The sequence below is a fragment of the Misgurnus anguillicaudatus genome, chromosome 2 (assembly GCF_027580225.2).
Source record: "Misgurnus anguillicaudatus chromosome 2, ASM2758022v2, whole genome shotgun sequence".
NCBI classification, from domain to species: Eukaryota; Metazoa; Chordata; class Actinopteri; order Cypriniformes; family Cobitidae; genus Misgurnus; species Misgurnus anguillicaudatus.
Genome location: NC_073338.2, coordinates 26,340,923 through 26,358,041, shown reverse-complemented (window position 1 = coordinate 26,358,041; position 17,119 = coordinate 26,340,923). Strand labels below are relative to the sequence as shown.

Here is a 17,119-nt window from a genome sequence, read left to right as displayed (position 1 = left end):
TCTTGGTGTCATTTTGACTTGGCGCCAACTTCTTGGTAGAGTAGCAACAGTCCCAAAGTGTCTCCATTTGTAGACTGGTGAATTTCTGAAGTCTTTGAAAACCCTTCTTTGAAGTCTTTGACTATATAACCCTTTCCAGCTTTATGTAAAGCAACAATTCTTGATTGTAGCTCCTCTGAAAGCTCACATAAGCGTGTTCATCTTGTGCAGAGCAAACTCCAAAAGTTTGAGGGGTTTTTATGAGTCAAAGTAGCTGTAGTCCACACCTCCAAACATATTATCTTAACAAGACTCCAGGTGTGCTAAAACCTAACTCCAATTAGCTTTTTTGTTATTAACTCAAGGGTTCACATACTTTTTTCAAAAGCACCATGAAGTTTTTTTAGTTGTTCTCAAATACATGAAATTTTAGAATTTTTAGACGCATGTTTGTCAATACACTTGACTTGGATGAAGATCAGATCACATTTTATGACAAATTTATTCAGAAAACTATGAAATTCCAAAAGGTTCACATATTTTTCTTGCCACTGTATGTCTGTTTTTGGTCCTGGGTGGTTCTCAACAGTAATTCATTGTACATCCGATTTTATTATACAGCATGTGATTTACAGACAATGGTAAGGTCAGTTGTTACATTGTCTTACTAGATCTTCTCTGAGCTTGTATGAAATCATGACATAAAATTTTTATATTGTCATCTGACTAATATTGCTTTCCGATAATGCGAACGAAAGTTGAGTCCAGGACCTCGATCGGTTCTGATGTTTGACTCAGATTATCATGTAATGTCACATTTCCAGATCAAATCTTACATCTGATCTGCTTGCAAGCAAATCGGGACCACCCCAATCATATATAAAGCATATTAGATACTTAGGATGTTAAGTCAGGACAAACATTTTGAAATTGCAACCGTAAAACAAGCTGTTGTAGACAGAGAAAGATTTTCTTTGTGTGTGTGCTAAAACCAGATTTAATAATTGGGCAGGCTTTTAAAAATCTTGTAGTGTGAGCCCGTCTTAAATTGTTACTTAAATATGCATCTTGTATTTCAGTTTGCATATATAAAAAGGCAATATGATTTCTTTTGCTTTTGCATCCAGTTTCATATCAAATCTCTCTCTCTCTTGTGTTTCAGAGCGACTTGTGGTCATTAGGAATCACAGCCATCGAGATGGCCGAAGGGGCACCACGTAAGTAACACAGTTCTTCTTCACTGGTCTGTGTGTACAGTTCATGTTATCATTGTGTCCTAGGACAAGCCATGACATTGAATAAAGCATATGTGAATGTCACAGACTTGGACTGTGTAAAATATAAGCGTCTGAGCTGATCTCAGCGAGGTGCTGTTGTACAGATGGCCGGGAAATAACGGACGTGCAAGAGGGGGCGGGCAGACTGTAGCATTCTTGTCCTGGCTAGAGACGGGAATAATCCCGGTATCCTGGCAGGGTGCTGCTGAGTTGGATGGAGACAGAAAAGCTGTTAGGCAGTGCACTTAAGGACAAGCTTGCCTTTTTATGCAGTGCATTGGAGAGTCGCCTCAACTTTATTATTACAACAATTTGATGCGTGCGTGTGTTACATCTGTTACAAGTGTATTTTTGTTGGCACTGGCATTTTGGCCTGTGCATATAGCACGGGTCTGTGTCCAAAACTGACACAGGTGTTCGAACCAAGTATGCTCAGCCGTCCTTGTTTGGCAAGCTCACTTCAAAATATGCTGCCAGGCTGAAAGATATCATAACCTTTTGTCTACTGTGAACTCACAGACACCTGCCCACATACTCTGTTAGTCACCACCTGCAGCTATTTGTGGCACACAACCCTGTGTCATACCTTATATTAGCTTTCACATTCTGTTGATTTGTCAATAACTAGGTGTCTGATTTTTCACAAATTGTGTTTGGAACCTCTTGTTGACGTATTTGATATTGTTTGTGAAAGCTTTTAAATTGAAGTGTGCTGATGGCTGAAGATATATGTAATGTGCTATTTATCAGAAATAGACCTCTCTTCAAGATCAAAAAGACCTTTATTGAACTAGTTACCAGAACCAAAAAGCTTTTTAACAGATAACGTTCAGTGTTTACACTGCACGCCAAATGTCCAACTTTTGTTTGATAATTCGGGAACATTGTCAATATCTCTGTAGTGAGGGAGGACTAATAAATGCATCTTTATTTTGTGGTTGGGGTCATGTATATTTTGTCAAAGCCTCTGGTGTGAATCTAAAATGTAAAAGATCTGCATCAAATCTAAATGGAGCATTTCATTTTTTTTTTCATTTAATTATTTGTTTTATTAAAGATACTCTGTTTGATATAGACCCCTTCAAGGTTTGTAAACATTGAATGACTATCGGGTGCGCGCGCAGCATGGGGTCAAACTGTCATACCATCCAGGCTTTATAATTTAATCTAACAGGGCTGAAAAATGATGACTTACCTGAAATGAAGTGAGCACTACAAACACAAGCCTCTTTCATATTTGCATTGTCTCAGTCTGCACGTTAATTGCTTGCAGCTGCAGATGTTGTATTTTTTTTCTGCATGAATCGCGAAAACTTAACGGAAGACCTGGTGTGATTTTCACAGCCCACGACGTAAGTAGGCATTTTTGACGATACCGAATAATACGCAACTCAATCTGCTGTAATGACTTTCTGACCCCGACATGCGCAGTGGGAACCGCCTGTGACGTGAACCGTGAAGGGGTCGATTATACGTTATAATGCAAAGTCATTAACACAATGTTTGTTGTTAATTTTTAGTTTTTGAGTGGGCATTCACTGAGCATTTTTGTCCACCCATGTAAATGTGCCAATTTTAGCAATAGACTGTTTCAGCAGTAACAACATAAACAAGTGGCTGTCGCGATCTGCACGTAACTTCCGGTAAAGTCCGCTAAGAATAAATAACAACAAAGTTCTTTAAACCTAGTTTATTTATATAACAAGCAAAAAACAACGCATAGATTATCTAGAAAACCAAAACATTTGCTATTTTCGACGAGGCATTTGTTCAAGAGATCAGTTTAGCAACTAGTCAGACCATTAAATAAACGAAACCGGAAGTAAGGTTCGGATCCAGACGTGTATCACGTGCGTCCGATGAAACCGTCTATACAGGCTACATATTTTAAGTCTACGGCAGTTGATACATCCCTCTATCATCTGTGTGCGTGCACGTAAGCGCTGGAGCGCGCTGCGACGCTTCGATAGCATTTAGCTTAGCCCCATTCATTCAATGGTACCAATCAGAGATTAAGTTAGAAGTGACCAAACACATCAACGTTTTTCCTATTTAAGACGAGTAGTTATACGAGCAAGTTTGGTGGTACAAAATAAAACGTAGCGCTTTTCTAAGCGGATTTAAAAGAGGAACCACACTTAACGGCGCAATAGCACTCATGGGAGTACTTCGACTCGCCTGAAAAGTCCGCTCCCCTTCTTCCTCTCATAATGGGAGAGTGAGGGTGTTACTGCGCAGAGTCGAAGTACTCCCAAAAGTGCTATTACGCCATAAAACACAGTTCCTCTTTTAAATCCGCTCAGAAAAGCGCCACGCCCCATCCTGTACCACCAAACTTGCTCATACAACCACCCGTCCCAAATTGGAAAAACGCTGATGTGTTTGGTCACTTCTAACTTAATCTCTGATTGGTACCATTGAATGAATGGGGCTAAGCTAAATGCTATCGAAGCGTCGCAGCGCGCTCCAGCGCTTACGTGCACGCACACAGATGATAGAGGGATGTATCAACAATTCTTAGTTAAGGTAATAACACACTTCAACATTGAAAATGAGTAGACTATTCCTTCAAGTGTCCAGATATTCTGGGCAAGTACAAAGGCTGCAAAAATTATCAAAATATCGCTAATCTTTATATCACAATATCCGTATAGCAATGGTTTGCAATAACTTTAATGGTTTAATGCTTCATTATGAACATTATGAAGTCAAAATTGTCTGTTGATACAGATAGCAGCTATCAGTTTCTGAATATTTTATTAGACATTTATTTTTCAAAATAAGCCAAATATTTATTGCATATCACATTTTTTCAATATCAAGGAGCCCTAGCAAATACCCATTCTTTTCCCACAGAGTCTGTTTGTAATGTTTGGCTGAAGTGTGCTTGGGCAGTATTAAGCTGTATTCAACAGCCCGCTATTAAATGTAGAGGTCGACTGATAGGTGTTTTTCAGGGACGATGTCTATACAGATTATTACAGATCATGTAGAAAGGTAACTGATATTTTGAACCGATGTGTCTGTTGTAAAAATAAAAATTATGTCAAAATTAAGACACAGGCTATGACAAAAACGTTCAATGCTTTGACTCTAAGAAATGTTAATTATAACAATCATATTATTAATAATAAAAAAAGAACAGGAAGCACCCATAAACTATATATAACTATACACTCACCTAAAGGATTATTAGGATCACCTGTTCAATTTCTCATTAATGCAATTATCTAATCAACAATCACATTGCAGTTGGTTCAATGCATTTAGGGGTGTGGTCCTGGTCAAGTCAATCTCCTGAACTCCAAACTGAATGTCAGAATGGGAAAGAAAGGCGATTTAAGCAATTTTGAGCGGGGCATGGTTGTTGGTGCCAGATGGGCCAGTCTGAGTATTTCACAATCTGCTCAGTTACTGGGATTTTCATGCACAACCATTTCTAGGGTTTACAAAGAATGGTGTGAAAAGGTAAAAACTTCCAGTATGCGGCAGTCCTGTGGGGGCGAAAATGCCTTGTTGATGCTAGAGGTCAGAGGAGAATGGGCCGACTGATTCAAGCTGATAGAAGAGCAACTTTGACTGAAATAACCACTCGTTACAACCGAGGTATGCAGCAAAGCATTTGTAAAGCCACAACACACACAACCTTGAGGCGGATGGGCTACAACAGCAGTAGACCCCACTCCACTACAAATAGGAAAAAGATGCTACAATTTGCCCGAGCTCACCAAACTTGGACAGTTGAAGACTGGAAAAATGTTGCCTGGTCTGATGAGTCTCAATTTCTGTTGAGTTATTCAGATGGTAAAGTCAGAATTTGGCGTAAACAGAATGAGAACATGGATCCATCATGCCTTGTTACCACTGTGCAGGCTGGTGGGGGTGGTATCAACTGCAAGATGCTATCCTATCAATATGGGCCAACATTTATAAAGAATGCTTTTAGCACCTTATTGAATCAGTGCCATGTAGAATTAAGGCAATTTTGAAGGCAAAAGGGGGTCAAACACAGTATTAGTATGGTGTTCCTTATAATCCTTTAGGTGAGTGTATATACATATACATAAAAACTATTAATTTTTTATTGAATAAATTAATTATTTTTTTGATGATTTAATCATTGCATACAATAGGAGAACTATTCAGTCAATCATCTTGCACATCAATAGATGAACTATCCTATGGATATAACGATAAACTAAACAAAATTATTTACACTTATTATATAAATGAAAGTTATCGCCTTTATTGTTTCATTGTGTATGTTGTTGAAAAGACCGCAAATGTTTTCATAAACTAAAACATTAATACCATTATTATAGGCACACTTAGTTGGTTCAATAGCCTATTCTTTAAGTATATATGTCGCCAAGATCAGCATTTAAGTATACCCGTGTGTGTGTGTGTATCTGAACATTTATGTGTAATAAGTTGTGCAAAAATAACTCGGTCTGTCACTTGTTACGAGCAGCTTGAGAGGCGCTGTGTGCGCGTGCATGATAGCGCACTGACTGAAGACCAAAGTTCTCAAGTTCTTTATGCTTTAAAATGGCTTGTATTTTTGAAATGGCATGACTTACAATGACGTGCAAATGCCAGCTCAGTCAACTGACCAAAACGTAATTCAGTACTACACAGTTTGCAGTCTTTGTAATGTGTTTCAGCAATAAATTTGTAACATAGTGTGTTAAGAAACAATTCTCTAACTTTACACTGACTCTTTGTTCTTTCCCTACAGCTCTGTGTGACATGCACCCAATGAGAGCCCTGTTTCTGATCCCTCGAAACCCAGCTCCCAGACTCAAGTCCAAGAAGTGGTGAGCAGCCCTTTCTTTGTTTACAGAGGTCACTGACCCTCGCCGAGACCCAACGGGATTTCACAAACACTGTCCAATCTACTGTTAATCAAAGGCTTTAGTTTGTTTCATCTGTCACATATGATCTTTCTTTGATATGTCTGCCCTTCACTCATACACACACACAAATGCACACAGTCGTTTAAGCACAGATGCTTTGAGAAAGGTTGCGTGTCATGCTAGACATAAAGGCTTTAGTTAGTTAATAGCTACTAAGGCCTGTTTCACAGACAGACTGCTGCAGCTTTTAACAGAGAATAGATGTAATATTTAGTTTCCTGCGATTTTTAGTTTAGTTTAAGTATTTTCTTAAAGATGCCATAAATTATATAACCGTTATTAGGAGTTGGCTATTATTACAAACCTGAAATCGAATTTACACGAGGAAGAGTGACCACATGTCCATCCAAAAGGCAATTAATCTACATGGACGAAAATCGAAAACTGCTTGCATAGTCTGGATTAAAGGAATAGTCCATTTTCTTAAAAGAAAAATCCAGATAATTTACTCACCACCATGTCATCCAAAATGTTGATGTATTTCTTTGTTCAGTCGAGAAGAAATTATGTTTTTTGAGAAAAACATTGCAGGATTTTTCTCATTTTAATGGACTTTAATAGAGCCCAACACTTAATACTTAATTTAACACTTAACAATTTTTTCAACAGAGTTTCAAAGGACTATAAACAATCCCAAACGAGGCATAAGGGTCTTATCTAGCAAAACGATTGTCATTATTGACAAGAAAAATAAAAAATATGGACTTTTAAACCACAACTTTTCGTCTAGGTCCGGTCCAGCGCGACCTAACGTAAATACGTAGTGACGTAGGGAGGTCACGTGTTACATTTATAAAACACACATTTGCGGACCATTATAAACAATAAACTGCCACAAAGACATTAATTAGTATCATTCTACATACAACAACGTCGGAACAGTCCTCTTTCTCAACACTTGTAAACACTGGGGCGTAGTTTCGCGTTCGTCCTCTGTGACCTCTTGACGTCATGACGTATTGCGTGGGGTCAAGCTGGCGCATAACAACCGGACCTAGACGAGAAGTTGTGGTTTAAAAGTGCATATTTTTTTATTTTTCTTGTCAAAAATGACAATCGTTTTTCTAGATAAGACCCTTATGCCTCATTTGGGATCGTTTATAGTCCTTTGAAACTCCGTTGAAAAAAATTGTTAATTGTTGAGTTACGTATTAAGTGTTGGGCTCTATTAAAGTCCATTAAAATGAGAAAAATCCTGCAGTGTTTTTAAAAAAAAACATAATTTCTTCTCCACTGAACAAAGAAATACATCAACATTTTGGATGACATGGTGGTGAGTGGATTATCTGGCTTTTTCTTTTAAGAAAATGGACTATTCCTTTAATCCAGACTATGCAAGCAGTTTTCGATTTTCGTCCATGTAGATTAATTGCCTTTTGGATGGACATGTGGTCACTCTTCCTCGTGTAAATTTTTTGGGTGACATGGTGGTGAGTAAATTATCTGGATTTTTTGTTTAAGAAAATGGACTATTCCTTTAAGTCAGATTTACTGAATAGAAAGTGCAGTTGCCTGTATATATAGATGTATGTGTGATTTGCATGCTTGCTAGCTTGCTTGCTAGACATGGATGCATTTTCTGACTGTTCCTTGCTTAAAGCCTTTATTGAAAAAGATAATACTATATAGATATAAAATAATATGGATACACTGTTTATGGGAAACTGGCTTAATATTTCATGATTCCGAAGTATTTTGTAAGTGTAAGCATACGCGGAACAGCCCAGACACAATATTTAATCTCACAAGACTGCTGGATAAACAAATCATCAAACACGTGTGAGATATGCATCTAAGAGTTATCGAGCACTCGCAAAAAGAATGAAAGAAGATAAGCCCTCCAGTTCTCCTCAAACTTCTTCGTATATCTCCAGGTCAAAAAAGTTTCAGACGTTTATCGAGAGCTGTCTGGTTAAGAACCACAACCAGAGGCCCAACACAGACCAAATGCTCAAGCATCCATTCATCAGAGACATGACCAATGAGAGGCAAATCCGCATTCAGCTCAAAGACCATATCGACCGCACCAAGAAGAAGAGAGGAGAGAGAGGTGAACACACACACACAGTGACCTTATCAGCTTTATCTATTAGAATTTGATATGTTCTGTTCTGTATGCGTCTCGTGCTTTCATTATATACTTTACGGTGGTGAACTCAAATGATTTTACGCAATGGCTCCATGGAAGAGAGAGCAGGCGTGTGAAGTTATTGTGTGGATATTGTCCTCAGGCCGCACTCCATCTCTTGACATTTAGCATTAATTACTCACTGTACTGCCAAATCTTTTATTTCCTCTTCTTTCTTTTGCTAGATAAATATCCCCCTAATACTACTTGAAGTTACATCGTGTGAGTTCAACTATAACTCATCTCCCAAAGGCCATTTTGGCATATTCAACATTTCTATTAGACCTTTTCTCATGTAATGTAGTGATCTTCACACAGGCACCAATTAATCTAGTGAGCCTCACATGGGGCACCATTTGGATAGTATGCCATACACAAGACACTAGAGGTTGTTTGAGTCTTGGTCATCATCATCTGCAATGTGTTTATGTGAGATTCTTGCAAACTTGTAGAGCGTTTCATTGTTTTATTAACACAAGGAAGACAGTCGTAATAAAAGATGGACAAGAATTACTAAAAACACTACTAATTGATACTGAAAAAACGTGCAGAAAGGTCTTGAATCTAAATAGCAGAATGTTTTCTGTTTTTTAATAAGGTGAATACTTTATTTTTCATAAGACAAAAAAATGTAAAAATTATTTTTTAATATTTAAAATTTGGTTTTGTCAACCAAGTTCAGTCAATATTAAAGGAAAACACCACAGTTTTTCTATATTTTACTATGTTTCTACCTCAACTTAGAATAATTAATACATCCCTATCTTTTTTCAATACGTGCACTTTTAATCTTTGCACAGCGCGTTGTTAATGTGTTAGCATTTAGCCTAGCTCCATTTATCCCTTAGGATCCAAACAGGGAGGAATTTAGAAGCCACCAAACACTTCCATGTTTTCCCTATTTAAATGAACAGTATGTAAGAAATGTATATCAATAAATCATAAAATGGCCCTGATATGTCACTCGACATTAAGAAATGATTTTCATTTCAAATACTTATATCACTGACAACAGTGGTCCGGCCAGGATATTGTCATTTAAAAAGTGGAGTTGCAGCCTCAACTGATGTTTATGTTGTGATGTAGTGCAGTGTATCCCAACCACTGTGCCGTGGCACACTAGTGTGCCGTGACAGCTTGTTTGGTGTGCCGTGGAAAAATTAAAAATCACAACTGCGTATGTCAATGTCACCAATTCCAGCCAGGATATAATCTTTGTGTTCATCAAAACAAGTGTACTTGCATTGAATGTGAGTTCTATATTTAATATAGCAAAATATTCTAGTTAAACAAGTCATTTAAGCATTGCAATAGAGGTTTGTGCATTTCTTTTAATGCTTTTTGGTATAGTGGTGTGCCGTATGATTTTTTTTACTTATTAAAACTGTGCCGTGGCAGAAAAAAGGTTGGGGAACACTGATGTAGTGTACTGTGTACCACCAGTTGTGTACCACCAGTTGTGTGATTGCAGTACCAGATTTAGCCACAAGTTTTGTGATTGCAATACCAGTTTTGGCCACAATCCTACATACTGTTCCTTTAAAGACTGTTACATGAGTAGTTTACCGAGTAAGTATGGTGGCACAAAATAAAACGTGGCGATTTTCTAAGCAGAAAAAAAGAAAACTATATTATATGGCGGAAGAGCACTTAGTTTGCCACACTTCGACTTTGGGCGCAGTAATATTGATGGAAGTTTGAGCGAGAGGGGGAGTAGTCGGGAGTGATGATGTTACTGCGTGCCGAGGTCGCATTAGTCTGTGTTAATTTTGTTACCGTCAAACTATGTTACCAAGGTAGAGTAACAGTGTTGACAGTATGTCAGTCCTAGACCGAGAAACACACACTCTCTCTCCCTCTCTAACACACACATGCATGACTTTAACTGGCAATAGATTTAAATACAATGACAGATAGTTTAAGGACGCTGAAACACCCCATTTTTCTCACCTGTAGATGAGACGGAGTACGAGTATAGTGGAAGTGAAGAGGAGGAGGAAGAGCATGACATGGGAGAACCCAGGTACAGCCTACATTAGTGGTGATATGGTTATAGTGAATGTTTACATACATGGGGAAAAATGAGGAAATATTCCTTTCATTTGTCTCCGAATAGCTCCATCATCAACATACCCGGGGAGTCCACTCTGAGGCGGGACTTCCTGCGCCTGCAGGTAGCCAATAAGGAGCGATCGGAGGCCCTGCGCAGACAGCAGCTGGAACAACAGCAGAACGAGGGACACAAGCACCAACTGCTGGCAGAGAGACAGAAGCGCATCGAGGAACAGAAAGAGCAGAGACGCAGATTAGAAGAGGTTAGTGTTCCTGTAGCTCAACAGCTAGAACCCAGGATTCGAGTTCCTGGGAACACAAACTGATATTCATTGTAAGTTTTTCTTTGGGTAAAATGCACATTATTGGTGTGTTAATACCAGCCGTGCCCATAATCAAGGTTATATATATATATATATATATATATATATATATATATATATATATATATATATAAGGGTTAATATACTACATCACCCATTCCTGACACTGGCTGGTGTGGATAATTGAGGACATCAGTTGCTTTGTCCCATAAAAATAACACATGACAAATAAGACACTCAGACTTTTTCCGAAATGCCTGTGAGACGCATAGGATGAAGAATATGGGCTACTCCCACACTCTTTCTATGTATATGATTCAGCTGCATCGTATGTTTGTGTCCCACAGCAACAGCGGCGCGATCGCGAGCTCAGAAAGCAACAGGAGAGAGAGCAGAGACATCGCTATGAGGAGCAAGTCCGCCGAGAGGAAGAGAGGAGGCAGGCTGAAAGAGAGCAGGTACACACACACACACACACACACACACACACACAGTTTATAATGGCACTGCCCTGATGACACAGCTGGAAAGCACATCTACAGGCTCAATTAAAAGAAAGTTAATTGTTGTAAAACGTAACGGTGTGTGCCTAAAGGAAGGTTCTGTAGAGAGCCAGATAAGAGGCACAGGAAGTGAAAGCGCACAGCACTCGTGCCCTTCTCTTTATCTGCTCCAGACTGATTGACCATTAAACATCCCTAACTGTGACATGTTTGTGCGGTCTTATATGTTTGTGTGGTCTTATGTGTGCGTGCACCCTCATGACCTTGATCCATGCTGCCATTGACAAATAGATGAGAATATCTGTATCTTTCATGGGCCTAAGTTAATTATTTTGCAGAGTGGCTCGGTTAATGGCCACTGTTTTCCATACACATACGGGTGATTCTCATGAAATCCAGACTTAGAAGGTGTCCAGCATCAGATTTTTTTAAAATGCCCTTGAAGCCAATTTTTTGCACATATAAGATTAAGGTCTGAACTTACTATAACCATTTTTTTTAAGGATTTAAAAAATATTTCCAAAAGAATTATTTACATTTTTTAGATTATCATTATCAAAAATGATCATTACCGCTACATGATATTACATTAAATATATGCATTTACAAACTCATGTTTCGGTAATGAGAACTAAAAAGTAGTCTAGGTACTATGACAAACAAAATTTCAACTCTTATCTGGAGAGAAAAGAAAAGAACTGCTTACCTGGTAGCCATCTTGAGTGTCACAGTCAATTATGTCCCTTACAACAAAATTTTTAGATGGATTGAAAATTGTTGCGGAGGATGAGAAAATTGGTTTTGGACACATTTATATTCCTTACTATTTTCTCTACATTTACTAATGATCACACATCCCACATGTTTCTTTACTGTAAATGTTTATAGTATAACATGCACTGAAGCGTTTTATTTTTTAGATTTTTTAATTATGAATATTTCCATGTCAAAAAAACCCAAATCCAGTCATGGACACGTTGCGGTAATGAAAATTTTCCACTTAAATGTGGAAAGAACAGCAAAATTGGTTTGTATGATGTCATTTGAAATCATGTGTAAAATAGTATATGAAGAGATGTTTGTAACTGTATGCTACTTATTTTGATACTCTTTCTTTGCATTTATTTTTTATTCATGACACCTCGTAAGTCTAATTTCGCTTTCTTGCTCCATCTTTTTCTCTCTCTCTCTCTCTCTCTCAATATCCTTTACTTTGTCCTCTTGGACTGAATCTTTCAGGTACACGGATGGAAAAGCTCCCAGCTCTTTCTCTATCGCTCCTCTTATATTCACACCTTCTCGTTCTCATGAGAATATCTGCTCTATTTTGTCCTCGGTTAACTCCCACACATTGAATTTGTGTAATAAATTATATCCTTGTTTTTACACATAATTTATTTTTCATACCGCCGAGAACTGTTTGATGATTTCACTCTGTCTGTCTTTCTTACCATGTTAAATAATATCCGTCTGTCACACTTTCACTCTGAATCCTGTTTAAACTCTGATAATCTTTAGCTTTTCTCTGTTTCCGTGTCTTTCTCTTTCTGGCGTCGGGGCTGGGCTGTAGGAGTATATCCGTCGTCAGTTGGAAGAGGAACAGAGACAGCTTGAGATCCTACAGCAACAGCTCTTACAAGAGCAGGCTCTCCTACTGGTAACACAGAGAAGAGATTCGCTCGCTGTGCCTCTGATCCCTCACCCCTCCCATATCATGTCACCCTGTGGCCTTGTGCTTATGTACCCCATCTTGTGATTAATTGTTATTACGGTTTTGCCGATATTCTGCAGTGATTTGTGTCTCTGTTAGTTTTGCATTCGCCACAGCTGTTTGGTGACAAACTAAATGATTGCATTGTTTGGACAGTCTGAGAATACAACACGATTGTGTATTGAATTCAAAAGAAATTTTAAGGTGGATGAGCGAATTAGGGTACGCCAAAGTCGTTTTATCTTCAGCAAATTAAAAGATTTGTTTTTCTGTAATCCCAGTTTGCTTTGAGGTATTTTAAGGGAATCTAGTAAGGCGGGCAGACTGTAGCTGCTGTTCTCTTTATTTTTTTGGTCTCAAGGGGGTTTTGCAGTTAAGGCGATGCTTTTTCATTGAAACCACTTGGGAGAGGGAGCAGTGAGGGCTATATTTTCCGGGTAGCTCTGTTCTTTACCTTCAAACCGAGTCACAGATGTATCGAGGAGAAACTTATCTGTAATTTTTTATCAGCAGCTGAACTCGCAGTGACCCGTTCTGCTGCAAATGCTGCACGTATGCCTGGCATGGAAAGATGCCATGTCTTCTGTCATGTGACTGTTTTTAATGCGGTGATTGAGGCTTAGTGCTCCATTACATGGACCAGGATTAGATTGCTTGCTTTTGTAATGTTTGCTACATGCTCTTCATATTTACTTGGTATTATAATACTGTTTTAGCCACTAGACTGACTGCGAGATCTGTTTTAAAGTGCCCATAAAATCTGTTTGCTTACTAGTGTACTTCTACAAGTTGACAAAAGTTCAGTGTTTTGCACTTGAGGCCCTGTTTTCGGATTGTTTGTGATGAAATAGAACGGTTTTGACTTTTTTTCGACATGTGCGGCTGCCCCGAGAATTTTCGGGTGTTTGTTCTATCACCCCCCACCTCTACAATTGGTTTATAGGTGCACAGGAACAATCCTTCCTAAAATGCATTAAACTTTAGTTTACAAAGACGTGAAACTCACCGAGTGGTCAGGGGTGTTCACTGTTATGCTCACACAAAAATCGCTGCAAAATACGCATTCCAACAGGTTTTATCGTAGTTTTTGCCAACTCCATTGACTTGTATTAGATGTGCTGTGAGGTACGGTATTATTCCGCGCCGGGAACTTTGTTTCTATTCTTGCAATTGGCAAAGGCGGATTAGCGCCACCACCTGGGCTGGAGTGTCTTATTCAAGCTCTCAGCAGAAGAATATAAGGGTGTGAGGCGTTTGAAAAAATAGGTCCACAAGTTTACAACGAATGCTAAAACATCTGTTGGAGGGCGTCTTTTGCAGTGGTTTTTGGGTGAGCATATCAGTGAACACCCCTGACCGCTCGGTGAGTTTCACGTCTTTGTAAACGAAAGTTTAATGCATTTTAGAAATGATTGTTCCAGTGCACCTACAGTATACAGCCATTGTAGAGGTGGGGGATGAAACACAAACACCCGAAAATTCTCGGCAGCCGTATATGGCGAAATTTCAGTCAAAACCGTTCTATTTCATCATAAACAATCTGAAAACAGGGCTTTGGGTGTAAAATGCCGAACTTGTCCTTGAAGCAAAATTATGCACAAACTGACTTTTTCTTCCAGTAAAAGATGTGTACATTTCTGGAGAAAAATACCAGTGCTAATGTTACACAATACAAAGTTCTATACAGTTAGGGGAGGAGCCTTATCTGTCAGTCATGTCAGTCATTTAGTAAACATTTCCAGCTCATACGTTTTTCCCCCTAAGGCATAAAACCAAATCCTTGATTTTACCAACATATATTTTTGTTAGAAAGGTATGGGCTTGTATAAGATGCTCTCCCCATACTGTCCGACCACCTGCAGTTATCAAGTAGCAATTTGTGGGTGGTGTATGTGACAAAACTAAAGCCTAGTGCTGGAAATACACTCCTAAAGGGACGGTTTTTCAGACAGGGTTTAGATTAATCCAGGACTAGACCTTAGTTATATTAGGACTTTTAGGGGACAGGTTCGGTGTTTTGCACTAGAAGCCCTGTTTTCGGATTGTTTATGATGAAGTGGAACGTTTTGACTGAGAGTTGGACATATGATGCTGGCCCGAGAATTTTCGGGTGTTTTTTGTATCAGCCCCCACCTCTACAATGGCTGCATAGGTGCCAGGAACAATCCTTCCTAAAATGCATTAAAATTCGTTTACAAAGACGTGAAACTCACCGAGTGGTCAGGGGTGTTCACCGATATCCTCACACAAAAATCGCTGCAAATGATGCTTTCCAACAGTTGTTTTAGCATTTGTTGTAAACTTGTGGACCTATTTTTCCAAACGCCTCACACCCGTATATTCTTCCGCTGAGACCTTGAATAATAGACACTCCTTTGAAAACAGGGCTTTAAGTGTAAAATACCGAACTTGTCCTTTAAGTAGTTTTTGCAAAAATATCTTACTAAAAACAATACTGGTGTGAATCTTGAGAGACAAAGCAATGGCACTGATAAAGTTGAGGATATGTTAGTGCAAGCTGTTGTAAGTTAAGTCATTTCAACTAAACAGCTTAAACCCTGTCCAGGAAACCACCCTGTAGTGTTTGCTTGAGGATCTGTTTTGTGCTCGTGTTTGTGCTGCTCCCACATAAGCAATCCAGCATGTGCTTGTGAATATGCATGTGTATCATTGTACTGGCATGTGCCATATGGTCGTTGTGCTACTGTATTTGAATCCCTTATAGCATGGAGCTTATTTTGAGTGTTACGGTAAAGTTTCTCTCTAACCATCATCATCATCTTTCTTTCTGACTATTATCAGGAGTATAAACGCAAACAGCTGGAGGAACAGAGGCAGGCGGAGAGGTTGCAGAGACAGTTGCAGCAAGAGAGAGCTTACCTTGTTTCTCTTCAACAACACCAGCAGCAAGACTCCAGACCTGGAGATAAGAAGCCACTGTACCATTACAAAGATCCAGCCAATGCCAGTGAGAAACCAGCCTGGGCCAAAGAGGTATAAAGCTTACTCAAGAGTCCTCATTGATTCTATTCTTCTTCTGTGTTTGTCATTTTTGCAGCATTGCAGCGCTGTCTGCTGTGGTTATTGTATATAATCTAATAGATTTTCTGGATCAACAGCTCTACTGTCAGCCTGGAAACTTTGAAAGTTGACGCTGCTGATCCAGATTAACAAGAATGCGACTTGACAGTTTAACTTGTTTTCTTTATTCCAGCAAAGTGAAATGGCCACCGTAGCATCAATCCACAGTTGCACTGATAGATGTTATTATTTTCAAATGGCAAAATCAAACCTTATGGGGCAGTTTTCCAGACATGGTTGAGGTTAATCCAGGACTAGGCCTTAGTTATATTAGAACAATAAAGTGGTTTTTACAAACATACCTTACAAACATTACTGGTGTGCTTCTTGAGACAAAATTATGGTACTGATATACACTCGCCTAAAGGATTATTAGGAACACCTGTTCAATTTCTCATTAATGCAATTATCTAATAAACCAATCACATGGCAGTTGCTTCAATGCATTTAGGGGTGTGGTCCTGGTCAAGACAATCTCCTGAACTCCAAACTGAATGTCAGAATGAGAAAGAAAGGTGATTTAAGCAATTTTGAGTGTGGCATGGTTGTTGGTGCCAGATGGGCCAGTCTTAGTATTTCACAATCTGCTCAGTTACTGGGATTTTCACGCACAACCATTTCTAAGGTTTACAAAGAATGGTGTGAAAAGGGAAAACATCCAGTATGCAGCAGTCCTGTGGGCGAAAATGCCATGCTGATTCTAGAGGTCAGAGGAGAATGGGCCGACTGATTCATGCTGATAGAAGAGCAACTTTGACTGAAATAACCACTTGTTACAACCGAGGTATGCAGCAAAGCATTTGTAAAGCCACAACACACACAACCTTGAGGTGGATGGGCTACAACAGCAGAAGACTCCCCCGTGTACCACTCATCTCCACTACAAATAGGAAAAAGAGGCTACAATTTGCACGAGCTCCACAAAATTGGACAGTTGAAGACTGGAAAAATGTTGCCTGGTCTGATGAGTCTTGATTTCTGTTGAGACATTCAGATGGTAGAGTCAGAATTTGACGTAACAGAATGAGAACATGGATCCATCATGCCTTGTTACCACTGTGCAGGCCGGTGGTGGTGGTGTGGGGGATGTTTTCTTGGCACACTTTAGGCCCCTTAGTGCCAATTTTGGCATTGTTTAAATGCCACGGC

At 39.1% G+C, this 17,119-nt stretch overlaps 1 protein-coding gene across 8 annotated transcripts in view; it reads left to right on the top strand.

The window, feature by feature from the left end:
* Nucleotides 1-17,119, top strand: part of tnika (TRAF2 and NCK interacting kinase a) — a 116,118-nt gene that overhangs the window by 74,303 nt on the left and 24,696 nt on the right. For 5 of the 8 annotated variants that reach the window (XM_073875552.1, XM_073875550.1, XM_073875563.1 and 2 more), the window contains exons 8-15: nt 1,142-1,196; nt 5,995-6,073; nt 8,047-8,222; nt 10,257-10,323; nt 10,417-10,615; nt 11,023-11,133; nt 12,749-12,835; nt 15,692-15,883. In XM_073875552.1, coding sequence (XP_073731653.1) covers nt 1,142-1,196; nt 5,995-6,073; nt 8,047-8,222; nt 10,257-10,323; nt 10,417-10,615; nt 11,023-11,133; nt 12,749-12,835; nt 15,692-15,883 — 966 coding nt within the window. The remainder of the gene's footprint in view (nt 1-1,141; nt 1,197-5,994; nt 6,074-8,046; nt 8,223-10,256; nt 10,324-10,416; nt 10,616-11,022; nt 11,134-12,748; nt 12,836-15,691; nt 15,884-17,119) is intronic. The other 3 variants (XM_073875553.1, XM_073875573.1, XM_073875567.1) reach the window with 1 other exon arrangement.